This window comes from Artemia sp. Qi Xiang Cuo, chromosome 18, assembly GCF_049724085.1.
Source record: "Artemia sp. Qi Xiang Cuo chromosome 18, ASM4972408v1, whole genome shotgun sequence".
NCBI classification, from domain to species: domain Eukaryota; kingdom Metazoa; phylum Arthropoda; class Branchiopoda; order Anostraca; family Artemiidae; genus Artemia; species Artemia sp. Qi Xiang Cuo.
The window spans coordinates 53,132,532-53,149,545 of NC_142811.1; the positions used below are offsets into that span (position 1 = coordinate 53,132,532).

Sequence of the window (17,014 nt, forward strand, 5' to 3'; positions counted from 1 at the left end):
AGCTCCTATCTGCCCCCCCCCCCCAAAAAAGGACTTGAATGCTGGAGACGAATGATTCCATTTACTAGTTTTTTTATAAATTGATCTTAAGTTGACGTCTTTTTTCTCGTCAGAATCATACAGTGTATACAATAAGCCATTCACGGGAACCAAACGAAGATCTCCTAACCTTTTCCTAAAAAAATGGGATTTCCTTTCTTTCCTAAATTCGAAATTTCTGGTTCTGAGCTCTACCGAAAATGTCAAATCTTGGATATTTTTCGGTATCCTACTTGCTTTATAAGCCATTTCAGTAATGTACTAGCTTTCTTTGTCTCAATTTTTAGCCTGGAAGACTCCAATCCAGGTTCATGATCATGAATACTCTGTGAGCATATGCATATGCAACCTTTGCGCACTGGGATGCAACCCTTTTCGTATCCCTATGGATGCAAATCTTTTTTGCTTCCTTAAGAGGTGGACGCAATCCCTTTTTGCATCCTTAAGAGGTGGACGCAACCCATTTTTGCATCTTTGAGAGGTGGCCTCTCAACCTCCCTCTGAAGTACATGACTTCCTGTCATGACATGTCCGTGACTCTTGGTTACATTAGGTCTACTCCTAACGGTTAACCTATCTCTACAAACTACAGAATTGGGCCTCTGCCTTCCAATGGTTCCCTAACCATTGCCCGGAGGCCGCAGTACTTTTGGCGAAAATTGCCCTAAAAATTTTCTTGGGGTTGGTTTATAGGTGCTGGAGTTAAACAATATTTTGCTTTGTGTCCTGTTTCACCACAGTGGACACACGTTGGAGGTTTTTCACATTCTGATTGCCTATGTGGACCCCCGCAAGTCCAGCATTTTATGAGAGCGCTTTTTGTTTCACTAAATTTATTCCCGGAATAGTTGCCCCTAGTTGGTCTTGACATGTCTATTCTAAAATAGCTGGACTTTCCACAGTTCAAACATTTTTTTGGGTTGTGATTATAATTCCCTACGTTTTGAAATTCTACTCTGGAGTTACCTCTTTGTTCGCCAGAGGAAGTCTTGTCCCCTGAGTCAACCACCGTTGCTCCCAAAGACATGTCTGAGGCGTCCCTATAAGTTAAATCAATCGATTCAAATCTCTTTGCCAGCGCTAATAATTTATCTTTTGTCGTCTGTTGCTTTAGTTTGTTCATGAAATTTCCTTCCAATTCAAGGGACTATACCACTTTTAAAAATACTAATAATTATATCGTCTGTCCTTATACCAGGATAATTTTTTGCATACTCTAGTGCCTTTCTACTAATTCGAGAGTAAAATTGGTGTACCAACTCAGATGGCCTTTGTTTCTCGGATAGGAGTGCTTGCAGTTTTTGTGCGGCCGGTTTTTCATGTAAGAAGGCTTATTTTAGAAGTCTTTCTAAATGATCGAAATCTTTGATTTTAGAATTGTCTAAGATCGTTGCAAATCTTTGGATTGCTCCCTGTGTATAGCAAATAACTTGATTATTAACCATAGCAAAGTCATTTTCTTCTAAGCTCCTTTGTATTTGTTTAAGGGTCATAATCCACGAATAGATATCAGTCGGATAAAATAGAAACGAGATGGAAGGGGCCTGATCAACTAATATATTTTGAAGCCTACTCGTAACGGTGACATCAACCTTTAAATTGTTTTAAACTACTAAAATGAGTTAGTTTATAAATTGCGTAAGAATTAGCTCAATATCTTGATTTAAATTAACCCTCAAGGCTAGTAGTATGATTACGCTTTTAAAGGTGATTAACCTATGTCACTAGCATTAAAAAGTATTTAACCAAGCTATAGACGATATGGGCACTTGAACTTTTAACAAAGAGAAAGAAAAAGAGAAGAAAGAAAGATTTCTAGGAAGGTAAAAGCTGTCTAAACTTCCTTTCAAGTCAAGCTATTTAAATTTGTTTGCTTAAATGAACACTTTTTCAAACTTTTCTGTTTCTGATAGGCTTTGACAATAATCGTTGGAAAAACTGAACACACAACTTCTTGGGAGGAATAGAGAACTAATTTTACCAAAATTTATAATTCTTATTAATCGCCCTCCCCCCCTCAAACGAAAGTTGCACTGAACTTGAGTACCGCCGTCACCAGCTGTAAGATTGCCCCTACTTATCAGGGCCAAAATTTGGTAGCGTGTTATAACTGAGGCGTTGGTAAGAATCCAGAATCCAGTACTCAGAATAATCGGTACTCAGAATCCAGTGACAACTGATATTTATTAAAAAATAGAATAAAAGAAAAAATGTTATATTTCTAATTATTTTGAATTCATGTAATACCTCTTCTAGGTCGGCTGTTGTTTAATATTGTGTGGGTCTGCTGTTTAATCCACGAATGTTTACCTAAAAAAAGCATTAATTTAGTTCTAGGCTATCAATACTTCTTCTCGCAAGTTAAACTCTTGAATAATTAGACAAGGCCTGTGTACCAAGGTAATTAAAGATCTTTTGCTTCAAATTATTGTTTCTCGGAAACTAGGAATAACCCTTTTATTAGATCTCAAATTATGTGTTTGAGCTAAACCAAGCTCTTATGTTTATATCTTGAAAAAGAGGTAAATGCTTTTTGGAACTTTGATAAACTCAAACTTTACCAGAGAAAATTGAATCTATCTGGACGGAAGAGATTGAAATTCTTAATCTGACGTCTTAATTCCCCTTTCTTCCCTATCCTATCTGTAAAACATCAAGGCCGCCTTTATATAATATTGGCACGGGTTGAGAAATGTAAGAATGGCTAAAAAAAAGAGGAATAGAGTCCCCCTTTTGTATAAACGTCAGAGAATACACAAGGGAGGAATATTGTTATTGTCCCATAGTTCCAATCTTCTTATATATAAGATTTTAATAAACGCCAGACAAGTTCCAAAGGTCACTAAGCTGGAAGGAGGAGGCACAATGCTCTTTTAATCTATTTTTCTTGGTTAACGGGGTTTTCTTTTACCTAAACCTTAGGTTATTCACAAGTTTCAGTTTCTGGGATGAAACTAATTTTATTTCTATTTTAATACTTAAAAACGCTCTACTTTGTCTAGAGGGCCCAAGCCTTGGCTAATTAATATACTCTAACCAAATTATAAACCCAAATCAGCAAATATAACAAAAATCTAGATTCCTAAGCTAGTTGCGTGCGTATTTTCCTGCGTTTAATCTGTTGTATTTATATTACGCATCCTTTAATTAATAAACCCTTTATGAGTCTATTGACAACCCTCAAATGGGAATTTCTGCTCTGATTGCAATTTCAGTTTATTTATCTCAAATGTAAGTAATAAATCTAATAACTCAACTCAGCATAAGACCTGAGTTTAGCCCAGGCGACAGAAATCTCTTTGAAGCTTATTATCTTATTTCAGGGGTTCTCAAATGAAATTTATACTACCCCGATTTGTCTCTGATCCGCAAGTTATATTCAACTTGGTACTTGATTCGCTTAGTGACCTTTCCCTTGTTCTTGTAGCCAATCACCAACCTTTTCGTTAAAAAAGTTTTTTTTCAGTATTTTGAGGCCTTGCATTCCTCTTTATTTTGTACCAAAACTGGTCTAAATTAGGCCTTCAAATATTTATCGCGGGTTCAAAAGTCGTTCAATACTTGAACAAAGAAATGTCACTACAAGATTTATGATTAGTTACGCATATCAAAGTTATTTCAAATTCAAGCTAATTTGAAATTGTCGCTTTATTTCTGATCTCTTAGAGAAAGGGGGTGTCAACTTCTACTGAAATTGAGGTACCAAATTACACAAAAATAAGGCCTCCTTGCAATAAGTTTTAATTTGTGATGAAATAGCCCTTTCAAGTTTTCCACAAACATTTTCTCTATAAGATATGATTTGGTTTAAGTAAAAATAATCAATACTTTGTAATAATGGATTGTAGGTAAATAGCGATCCCTTTCAATAACAAAAGCACAAGAACCTAAATATTGATAATCAAATTAAATCAAATAGTTAGCTTTTTATTCCAAATATGTGTTGGTTTCGAGTTTGAAGTTTAACATCCCCAGTTATTAGTCCATAAGAAAGTTTGTAATTGTAGAAAAAGAAAGAAAACTTAAAAAGGGGCAATCCCGATAAAAATACCCCGTCACATTGAGCAAGTCCGAGAAGCGTTGAGCCGATATCTGAAACCACTATAATAAGAAATGTTTAACATTCCTCCCCCCATAACGGATGCAAATAGTTTGGTTGTTCATTATTATTTTTTTTATTATTATTTTTTTAACAGAAGTGAATGTATTGACGTAGTTGTTCGCTTTGAAAAAGCTTTAATTTAGAGTTAGGAAGTATAAAGCCGTCAAATATATTGGTTTTTGGTTGACCATTATACAATAAACATTAATTGACAATAAATATATTGGTTGACCATTACTCAGTGATGGTCAACACTTACAGCCTTTTTCAAAAATGTCCAGTGCTAGAAATTTTTATTTAACTTTTTTAATTTCAGTTTCAACGCTTCAATGCTTTACTTTCGACTGACTATTTTGAAAATGCTTTGATTTTTATAGTCCCTGAGTCTGAAAGCATTAAATATATCAATGTTTGATAACGAAGTTCAAAAATGTTGATATTGTTAAATAATGTCTATCCAAAACTAGTAGGCTAGTGTATTATGTATTTTTGTAATTACTTTTTTTCATTTTTATTGACTTTTACTTTGCTTGACATATTTTTCTTATTACCTTTCAAGGAGTATTTTCCCCTAAGCTTTGCAAGCCATCGAAAACCAGACAGAGAACACTAAAAAACTTTTTTTCCGTTTCATGAAAAGTGGTTAAACAAATAAAAAAAATTATACTAAAATTAGGGAGCAGCTTTAAAACTTAAAACAAACTGAAATTATTTCTTTCATAAAGGGGACTCTCCCTTCCGTAGTTCCTAGCTCATTAAGCTAAAGTTTTTTAGTGCTTTGGAAAACCTTCTTTTTTCAAAGCACTTCTTTTTTGGTAAAAGTGGTGTTTTTTTAAGTAGCACATTTTTACCAAAAAGAACTTTTTTCAAAAAAAAACGGAAGGAAAACTGTTAATGTAGAAGAATCAACCTCTTTTTTCTTTCATTTTTCCATCTCTCTGTTTTCAGATTCAGAAACACTATATTGCTATTTTGATGCTCCTTTATATTTATCATAAATCTTATGCTTCATCATCACATTGATTATAAATAACAGCAATTTTGGAAACCTGCTGATTAATCACCACCAAAAAAAAGATTGGACGCACTTCCTCCTTTTAAATATTTGCTGTTCACGACGTTTTGAGTGTAATAAGTGATAAGTTTCTATAAGTTTTGTCTCCCATGTACTTTACACGAAGGATATCCTACAGTTTTTGCCAAATGAATTATTTGAAAGTTTGTGTCTGATCGACTATTAGTTGTATTTATCATAGGGTCATCAATAGCTGCGATCTACGTTTGCTGCATTCTGTTCAGTATTTTCAGAAAAAAATTCAAGTACCCAAACGTGCTGTAATAATCCAGGTAGTCCATTGTGTTAAAAAACTGGATGAGCAACTCCAAATGTAGACGAGTATTGCAGTCCTTCTTTTGCGTTTTCTCAAAAGAAAAAAAGTTCGGACGGCTTTTTCTCTTTTCTTTCCTTTTTCGCACTATGGGCAAAGACTACTCAGAACATAAAAGAGAAATAAGTACTCTGTGTGACGAATTCCTATTTTATACAGTAAGCACCATTTGTGCTTTATCAGGTTTTAAGGGGAGGGCTGGAAAGTTGACAAGAGTGGAAGTGCTGCGCAAAGCAGAGAATCAGCTGATGAAAAATTCAGATGAAGAAAAATTTCAAATACCTAAACGTGCTGTAATAATCCAGGTAGTCCATTGTGTTAAAAAACTGGATGAGCAACTCCAAATGTAGACGAGTATTGCAGTCCTTCTGTTGCATTTTCTCAAAAGAAAAAAAGTTCGGACGGCTTTTTCTCTTTTCTTTCCTTTTTCGCACTATGGGCAAAGACTACTCAGAACATAAAAGAGAAATAAGTACTCTGTGTGACGTATTCCTATTTTATACAGTAAGCACCATTTGTGCTTTAGCAGGTTTTAAGGGGAGGGTTGGAAAGTTGACAAGAGTGGAAGTGCTGCGCAAAGCAGAGAATCAGCAACGCCTAAGTAAAATCAATATTACTCTTTGTGGTTTATGGATGGCATTAGAGCGGACTTTTTATGCTTGAAAATTAAAGGATGCGGAAAACTGTGTGGAAGTGATCCCAAGCGGATTGGCCAATATTTTCAATTTGAAAAGCTTGTTGGTACCAGCGCGAGCAATGCGCTGGTACACAGCTTGCGCATCGCACGCGGCAAATGTTTGAAAATGACACTTTTTATACGAAAGTCAGGGGCGTCGTTTGGGGTGGCAAGGGGGGCAGTGGCCCCCCAAATAATGTAGAGAAAAAAATATTATGTATCCCATGCCCTTTGACTATCCAGATATTGACCCCTCTTGCCCCCCAATAAAAATGATGGAGATTCACCCCTTGACGAAATTGACACTATTTAGCCATCCAAAGTGGCACCAAAAAAACCTGCCAAGTGGCAACCCTGCTGCGTTGGTTGCTGAAAAGCAAAGTATAGACACATACAACAAGTACTGACAAAACCTATCCTCTCCACACAAAAAAGTGACACTTTGTCCGCGTCTCCAGAGACGATTCCATACATATGCGAACCTGGTGCCTAAATTTTTCAAGTTCGGTAGGTGATTATACTTGTTCCATAGGTGATTATACTTTGATAATCACCTACGGAACCGGTTCCGTAGGTGATTATGCTTTGATCAGATGTGTTCTGAATTAAAGAGACTGATCCTGATATAAAGCTTGTGATAAGAATTAGGACAATGAAAAAATGAGGGTGCTTTATTGCGGAGCATATTTAAATTAATGCCTTCTAATTTGAAATAGTTTCACCCTACCCTTTTAGATTCTATGTGATGTTTACCGACACCCATTTATCACGCCTATATTTACGGTTTGAGAGTGCTACGCGTAAATACTCGTATATCGAATGGAAAATTGCTTTGATTATTATAATTATTTTCATCTTCCTCTAATCTATCCCTTTTTCTCAATGTTATTGACGTCAAAACTTGAAAATATGATAATTTATTTCGAAAGTATTTATTTTTCCTGCCATTGCATGGCAACTGGATTAAAGAAAGTAGCCGCGTAAATTGTATTGATAGTATTTGATAGAAGCTACTTTTATTTAATTTGGTTCAGAACCGTCCGAAATTTACTTCTTGTGTGTCCCCTAAGCTCCTTGATTGGAGGCCGGGATATGCTGATATAGGCCCAGTATATTCTTCGGAAGGAAAGCAAAAAAAGCGCACACATATGGGATACTTTGTTTCATGAGCAGCTTTTAGATGTATTTTTATTGTTGTGTGCTGCAAAATTAATTATAGTACGGAGCACTCGTCAACTGATCAGATTTTGTTTTTCCGATTCGCACAAATTTAGCTCGCTTTCTCAGAGCTTATTTGAAACCAGATTAGTCCTATATACGAGCAATACGCAATGCAAAATATCAGAATAAATCACAGTGCCTCAAAGACATTATATTTTATACCTGTCTCACTTTCTGCACTATTTCCTATCTCCTATCCTATCCTCCTATCAAGCGAAGAGAACGCAGAACTACTTACTAAAATATATAACAAATGCAGGATAAGCAAAGATATTTACGTTTATGGATATATATATATATATATATATATATATATATATATATATATATATATATATATATATATATATATATATATATATATATATATATATATATATATATATATATATATATATATATATATATATATATATATATATATATATATATATATATATATATATATATATATATATATATATATATATATATATATATATATATATATATATATATATATATATATATATATATATATATATATAAGAGATGGATGGATATTGTAGGATCGCTGCAATACTAATGTGGCTAAAAAATGAAATCTAAAAACTAAGACTGATAGAAGGGACTTAGCTCTAAATTAGTGAGTGAATAGTCAGAGAAAACAACTAACACTAGGGTATTTCTGTAAACAAATTGGGAAAGGTAACACTTTTGGGTACATGAACAAGACAAAAAGGAATACTCTATGAAACCAGGGGATAAATTAGGGGGGAGGGGTACAAATATAACAACAATTTACGGGCCTTAATCTTACCATGTTCGTTGTCAGAACCGATAGCAGCTGCAAGTTCATATGTCAAGAACCGAACACGAGATAACACTTGGGGGTCAAGATTGGCAAGAGCTTTATTAGATCAGTGGTCATGCTCACTCAGTCTTCCAATTCAAATACAGCATCACCATGAAAATACAAAGGAAATATTGGAAGATCATCCTGAGTATTGACAAGTTTGCATTCAAGGTTAAGGCTCAGCCAGCGTCCTGTTTAAAAAATTACAATTGGTCATTGCTAATTATCGTAATTTAGTGACGGAGAAACAAAACGAGGGGAAGGTCGAAAGCTGTTCTTTTCATAGTGCGTAGCAAAGACGCGCGCGAATTTGTTCACTCAAGTAGCCAAAGTATTTGAAATTGAGCTATAATACAGCTGTGATTTTCCGGTCATTTATCGTCTTTATAATTAGTGTTAATTGTAAAATCTTTCCCTTAATATTTTTTGTTTGCTCACTATTACTCACTCAGTAGGCTACAGCCTTGAATTAACCCAATAAAACATATATAACTACGGCCCATTTCCAGATTTCTCATCAGCCTATAACCTTTTGCCTAGACTAGGTCAGTATTTGCTAGTTTTCGGCTCACTCTGGGTTCGGGTCTAGGCCCCGGGGCCCTATCCTGAATCCCTCCGTGTCCTCGAAAAGTTTGTTTTATAGAATCTAGGGGATGGAAGGAATCCTATAATTCTTTAATTTTCTAAACTTATATTTTGATAGCCTTTAACATTGAATTCTAAGTAGATCGCGGTATGTTTGTTTCTTAGCTATCTCATTGTGATAATAGAATAGAATTTTTCTGAAGTTTGAAAAAAAAACATTTCAAACATTTCATAGCCTACCTGTTATTTGGCACAGCAAGTAATTTGACTCCTTTTTCTTTTGCATTTTTTCGATTAATATCGCACCCTTCGAAAAAACATCAAACGCACATTCTGGTTGTTAGCCGGCAGCACTTAATAATAATCAGTTTTCTAAGCACAATACTTCTTCATATCCATATCGCACGATTTACTGTTTAATTTCAACCTGCTAATATTCGATAATTTTCCAGTCACTCGTCGCCTGAATCAAACTTATGGTTCGTTTACACATTGCGGAAATTCATGGGGATTTAGCAATCCGTGCGGAAATTCCGTCCGTTTTTGTGCTAGAAAAAATTTCTAGCTTTCCGCAACGTTTTGGTCAAATCAGGACGGAATCTTGGCAAGACTTTTAAATGAATAAAATCATGAGTATGAATTATCAAAAACTACACGATCTTATAACTTTGGTTCAAGGCTACACCCAGCTTCTATGATTTTGCGCACCCAGGCTATAAGAAAACTAACAAAAACGGTGTCATTTGGCTCTCTATTGTTCAACAGCTTTCAAAATAGGGTAAGAACATAGGTCATGCTGTTGCAATAATTTGAAATCTTTTCCTTAAAACGCAGCGTTATTTTAGCCATAGTTCGAACAGATACGGACGGATTTCCGCATGGATTTCCGCAATATGTAAACGAACCATTAGCATAATTTATTGGCTCGGAGCCATTAAGTAGTACAACATTTCCCCTCTAGAGGCGCTGAGGTACGCGGGGTCAGTTTTGGAGAGTTTTGTCAGTACTTTGTATGTGTTTATACTTTGCTGAAAAGGAATAATTCATTGAAAATAATTTTAGTGAAATTATAGAATTAATTTAAAGAACATTTGACAATTGCCAATTAACAGAAGCAACTAATGGTTCGTTTACACATTGCGGAAATTCATGCGGATTTAGCAATCCGTGCGGAAATTCCGTCCGTTTTTGTGCTAGAAAAAATCTCTAGCTTTCCGCAATATTTTGGTTAAATCAGGACGGAATTTTGGCAAGGTTTTTAAATGAATAAAATAATGAGTATGGATTCTCAAAAACTACACGATCTTATAACTTTGGTTCAAGGCTACACCCAGCTTCTATGATCCTACGCACCCAGGCTATAAGAAAACTAAACAAAACGGTGTCATTTGGGTCTCTATTGTTCAACAGCTTTCAGAAGAAGGTAAGAACATAGGTCGTGCTGTTGCAATAATTTGAAATCTTTTCCTTAAAACGCAGCGCTATTTTAGCCATTGTTCGAACAGATACGGGCGGATTTCCGCAATGTGTAAACGAATCATTAGCATAATTTATTGGCTCGGAGCGATTAAGCAGTACAACATTTCTCCTCTAGATGCGCTGAGGTACGCGGGGTCAGTTTTGGAGAGTTTTGTCAGTACTTTGTATGTGTTTATATTTTGCTGAAAAGGAATAATTCATTGAAAATAATTTTAGTGAAATTATAGAATTAATTTAAAGAACATTTGACAATTGCCAATTAACAGAAGCTGCTAATGGTTCGTTTACACATTGCGGAAATTCATGCGGATTTAACGATCCCTGCGGAAATTCCGTCCGTTTTTGTGCTAGAAAAAATCTCTAGCTTTCCGCAACGTTTTGGTCAAATCAGGACGGAATCTTGGCAAGATTTTATCATGAGTATGGATTATCAAAAACTACGCGATCTTATAACTTTGGTTCAAGGCTACACCCAGCTTCTATGATCCTACGCACCCAGGCTATAAGAAAACTAAACACAACGGTGTCATTTGGGTCAATATTGTTCAACAGCTTTCAGAAGAGGGTAAGAACATAGGTCGTGCAGTTGCAATAATTTGAAATCTTTGCCTTAAAACGCAGCGTTATTTTAGCCATAGTTCGAACAGAAACGGACGGATTTCCGCAATGTGTAAACGAACCATAAAGGATTTAGCTAAAATTCTTCCAGAATTAGTGCAAAGAATTTTTATTTAGACTGGTCACTTCTCTGCAGCTACAACTGATGATGTCAAATCCTGATACTGGAAGTTTTGAAAGCAGCATACTTGCCTCTGAGTATGGGGTTGCAAAGTCTGTTCTGTCCAATTTGGCTTGTAAAGACCTTATGAGAGCATCTTCAGTCTGCCAACTTTGGCATGACGTTGCTAAATATCTGTTTGCAAAAAGAACTTGTATCCATTGGGATTTCCATTTTGCAATTAAGAGAAAATATACAGCTATTGAAATTGACAATTTCTTAGACAAATTTAGCTGTAATATTGTTAGTAGACCAAAATTATGTGTATGCATCACCAATGCTAGAGATATTCTAGGAAAGACTAAAGAAGATACATTAAAAACACCTAAGAAGGACACCAAGTGTAAGTATATAGTTTTAGTAAAATAAACTGGTAAAATTCTGCTTTAGCTACTTTTGGCTATCTTGGAAAAGGGTTAGGTTACAAAAATGAATCTTTCAGGGATGGATCTACAGTCTACAGTATGTTTTAGGAAGGTATTTTGAAGTACATACCTCCACTCTTTCTCCCTCTAGAGGGTCCTGACCTTTAAAAATCTGTGTGTTATAAAAGTGAAACCTTGAAAATTGATCTTCTGCTTAAATAAATGGTTAATTTGTACAAAATCATATTATTGACTTATGAATAAAGTAAACATACCACTCAATGCCTTTTTTTATGCTCTTTCCAAATATAATAGGCCTAATAATTTTTGTTGGAAATGAATTTTACCCCACCCTTATTTATACCAATTCAGGGTATATATTTGCACTTTAGGTGGGGTGGGGGCAAATTTTATTTCGGATCGAAATGGGAGGTAAGATCAAACCTTACCCCCCCCCCCCGAATGTGCAAATAAATATATTCCCTGAAATGGTATATATAGGGGTGGGGGCTAAAATTCATTTCTGACAAAAATGATTATTATATTTGTGAAGAGCATAAGAAAAGGCATTGAGTGGTATATTCACTTTATTCATAAGTCAATAGTATGATTTGGTAAAAATTTACCTAAAGTACAACAAAATTATTTTCAGCTTCACAACTTTGCTCAATCCCAATTTATATGGTTTTAAAGATAGGTCTATGCAAATACATTTCCTAAATTTGAAAAAAACAGCAACATTGATATGGCTTAAAATTCTACTCAAATAACAAGAATTGCATTTTCAGAACTAGCCTAAAGCCAGAGAAAAAGACACTTATAACTGAAAATTAAGGTAAAATGTTGTTTTTTCAAAATTTTAATAGGTACAGACCTGTCGTGTAGGCAAATATCAGGACCCTCAAGAGGGTCCTGAAATTTGCCTACCTACCTTGGTCCTGAAATTTCTACCTAGTTGACCAATAACTTCTCCTCAGTAAAACTTAATTTGGAACTTATTTAGTATCCAGTAAACACACAAGAAAGACCAGATTGAAATTGCAAAGTTACTATATGAAAAACAGTTTTTTGCTGCCTAGTGAGGTATTGCTCACTCCATGATAGAGATTTAAACTTCAGTTTTTTAGGGTTGGAGGGGCAAAAAAGGTACCTGGGTTAGGTTAGGCTTTGTATTCAATATATATATGCTTTACCCCTACCCCCCCCCCCCCTAGTATGCAAATACATAGCCCAAATTTGTTTCTGAATTATTATTTGTTTATCATACTTAGTTTTATTTCATTAGCATTAACCAAACTTCACTTCTTGCATGTTTACTGGATACTAAATAAGTACCCTTAATTTTTCCAACTAGCTAGAAACAAACCTTGCTGCAGAAAGCAATCATTTTCAAAATAGTTGTCTAGTAACATCTCCCCAACAAAACTTTCATTTTCCAACTAGGTCTCATAATAGTTCTTCCTTTCTTCCATAATAGTTCAAACATAGTTTTGGGGGGCACAGATTTCCATTCTGTTTATTTTTGCTTGTATGGTGGCTTGTACAGAATTGCATTTCATCAGTGTATGCCCTTTCTCTAAGTATTTCTGCTCAATGACAATCTTCTTCACAGAAGCCAGTTTTAGGACAATTTCCTGGCAATAAATTCAATTACCCTTTGTTTTGTCCAAAAAATCTATTTAAAAAAAAATTAAAAGGAAAAAAATTGTGAGACAATTGAGAGGCAAATCCATTTGCATAGTCTTAGTTGACAGAAATTAGAGATCTTAGCCATGCAGCCCAGATTAATATGTTAGGAGAGCATTAGTTAAGACAAATTAAGCTAGTAAAAGTTGCAGAGAAATATGCAATTTGAAGCTAGCCAAAAAATAGTTCTCACTGTAAAATCCAAGAAAAATAGAAGCACCCTTCATTAATCTAACTATTGTGCTTGAGCTAAACCTTGGTTGACACAGATCTGTTTTTTTTTTTTCTCACAAAAAGCAGCTCACACAGAATGGATGCAGCCAAAAATGCAAAATTGCTCACACCAATCCAGTCCAGTATAGCCATCAAATTGCTATCTACCACCCATAAGCACTGAACTGGATGAGTTGAAATATTTCAATGCATGCATTGAGCTGTTGTGATGCAGAAATGGGCATCAGACAACAGATAGAACTTGGCAGGTCATGCAATAATGCACATTTTTGCGTGAAATCATGTCTCTATGAACCTGGGGTAAGACTATCTTGCAGAGTGTTGCCTAAGATTGGAAACAACACTTATAGAAAGAGAAGACTTTCAGTTCTGTGGCTTCCAGACTATTTACTCCTAAATTCAGTTCATTTGATTTACCTTGGCTGTAGTGCTTTTGTTTAAAGCATATAATGCCAATTTTTGTTGGAACAATGGACTGGGACTGGTATGTTTTCTATTTTCTCTTTATGTTCTTGGGTAAGAATTATTCTGAGAAAAAGTTACTTGCCAACTAGATGGCTAACAAAAGTGTTAATAGGGTAGGTTTGTTTCCATCTAGCTGGAAAAAGAAAGTATTGCTGGGGAGAAGCTGCTAGTCAACTAGTTGGAAAATAAATTGTTTTCTGGGCAATGTTTGTTTCCAGCTAGTTGGTAAAATTAACTTTTGCTGGGGAGAAGTTATGAGTCAACTAGATGGAAAATGGAAGTTTTGCTGGGGAGACATTACTAGTCAACTAGTTGGAAAATGAATTGATTTTTGGGGCAATGATTGTTTCCAGCTAGTTGGCAAAATTAAGTGTTGCTGCGGAGAAATTATTAGTCAACTAGTTGGAAAATGAAATTTTTGCTGGGGCATTGTTTCTTGTCAACTGGTAGGCAAATATAGATTTCTCCTATAGGGATGGGCCACATTTTCCAACTAGATGACAAAAATGTTTTTAATTATAAGGAATTGGATTGTAACATTCTGTATAAGCTTATAAAGTAATTTTTTCCAATAGTCACAGGGTAGAGTTGCGTTTTCTTGACCTATTTTTACAAGGACAAACGCTAGACGAAATTAATACCTATTCATGAACCAAGGAACCTTCCTAAGGTTGGCCTTGCCTGGATAAAATCAACCTTGTGCATTTGAAAATTATGAGGGAACTAGCAATTGCTTAAAATCAAACTTGACTTCCATTACCCCTCAACCATGTTGTCCAGGACAGCTTACCCTAGTTGCCCCTTCCAACATTGAAATAGACCTATGTTTTTTACATGATTTATTCAACAAAATCTTGTTCACACACTATCCTCTTTCAGTCAATAAAAAGTTGATAAATATTGAACAGTATACATTTCTGACCTACAAACAAAATAAACATACTTATAAAGCAAGTAAAATAGTGCTTATTTTATGCTCTTTCTGAATATAATAATTGCTTTACTTGCCAATTAAATTTTAACCTATTTTTTCTAACCTTGTCCAAATATATAGCCCATATTATATATCTCCCATGTATTTATTGATTGGAGGTGTAGATGAGGGAGGGAATGTCTCCCTCCTATACAGACTAGAATTGGCTTATTTTGGGGTTTAATGTTACTCTTTACTTTCATAATAACAGTGTAGACCAGAAATATTCCCAGAAATCATAAGGGAGTAGATACCAATTCACATTTATGATGTGTTTTTAAAGTTTCTTTTGTACCAACACCCCCCTCAATAAAAATCCTGGCTAAAGACCTGGGGATTATACATCAAATTTTATCTTGACCCTCCCCTTGTCTGTGCCTTAGAACTAATTCTATATTTATCTGATGGCTCAATGAGAGCTGGGATGTTTTGATATTAAAATGCACCCTTAGAAGTATCTCCCCTCATCCCAAACTACAAAACAGAGAGTCCCATTGTGGAACTTGAAGTGCCTTATAAGTTTTGTAATTTTTCCATTGCTTACCGACTACAGATAGTATTTGTTATTGGAAAATATAGGTACATTTTTTGCAGGGGAGTTTCCTGCAGGAGGGGGGATTCTCAGTGGGGAGTAAATTTTTGGGAATAATTTCCTTTCAGCAAGGATGTAATTTCTCGGGGAGTATTTTCCATGTGGGGTATTTTCTGTGGGGGGGGGGGGGGCGTAAATACCTAGAACCATTTTGAAATACATACCATCACTCCTTTTTGTTCCAGAGGGTCCTGACCCTTGGTTACCTTTAAAAATTTTGGTGTTATAAAAGTGAAAACCTTAAATGAAGTACAAAAAACTGTTTTCAGCTTCACAACTTCCATCAATCACAATTTTTGAGGTTTCAAGGATCTGCAAGTCCTTTCCCAAATTTAGAAAAAAAAATCTATTGATATGGCTTAAAATTTTACTCAGATAACAGGAATTGCATTTTCAGGCCTAAAACCTGAGACAAAGAAATTGATAACTGAAAATTAAGGTAAAATATTGTTTTGCCAAAATTTCATTAGGTATAGACCTCTCAAGTAGGCAAATTTCTATTACTTAGAAATCAGAAGATGTTTAACATAGAAGCTTGGCAATACCTCCCCAGAGTATGTTTTTGGCTGAGTGCCTTTAGGGAAACATCCCTGTTATGGCACTCTCTAGATGACTGTCCGTTGGTTTGTCAAGTCTTGTATCTCTGATGCTTGGCTATCTGAAATTCTGCAATTTAAACCGTGGGTATGTGTATCCCCAGAGTGTATGGCCAGCGGAGCCTCGTCACAACATCAACTTTGGAGGAGCATGCACAGATGGTAGTGTTAACAGTTTTAAGTCAATAAAGTCAGATGTTTAAGAGTTTTGTGTGTACATGTGTTCTTTCCAGAATTGGTCGAGTCCATTTTTGAATGCGTTTAGGGTGTCTGCTTTCACAACACTTTTTGGGAGACTGTTCCAGTCGTCTACAACTCTTACACTCCAGAAATTGGCTCTTGATTTATTTAGGGCATGGGGTTTGAACACTTTTACCGAGTGACCTTGTGTCGTCTTGGTTTTGGGGTGCTGAAGGTAATTTTCGAAGCTGAGTTTTTCCAACTTGTTTTTCATTTTGTACATCTGGATTTGGTCTCTTCTTTTTCTTCTGTACTCGAGTGTTGGAAGTTACAGTTTTTATAGCCTCTCTTCATAACTCATCTCTTTGAAGCCTGGAAAAAGCTTTGCGGCTCGTCTTTGAAGTTTTTCTATCTTGGCTGATTCTGTTTTATTGTGAGGCCCCCATATGACATTACCATACTCAATAGTAGGTCTTACTAACCCGTTGTACAGCTTTACAAAGGTCCGCCTAATGAGACCAGTGAGTTAAGAGGCCTTCCAAGCTGTTTTATTTGTGTGGTTATGAAACTTAAGCTGAGAGTCAATAATAATTCCGAGGTCTCTTTCTGATTCCATTGTCTCTAATGCTACCCTTGCACCTGTTATACTTTTTATAGTTAACTTTGGGGCTGTTTCTTTTCTCTTACCGATTTTCATGACTTTTATTTTGCTTGTGTTGAAGTTTAGCCCAAGGTTTTTCAGGTTTTCTGTCAGTTTGTTGATGTCTTCTTGAATGATGACTTTGTCCGTGTGTGAAGCCATTTTTCTGTAGAGTTTAGT

General features: G+C 35.4%; 1 protein-coding gene across 1 annotated transcript in view; it reads left to right on the top strand.

The window, feature by feature from the left end:
* The window catches only part of LOC148941639 (F-box only protein 22-like), a 48,596-nt gene that overhangs the window by 17,834 nt on the left and 13,748 nt on the right, over positions 1 to 17,014 (top strand). The window contains exon 2 of the mRNA XM_089104217.1: positions 11,080 to 11,446. Coding sequence (XP_088960343.1) covers positions 11,080 to 11,446 — 367 coding nt within the window. The remainder of the gene's footprint in view (positions 1 to 11,079; positions 11,447 to 17,014) is intronic.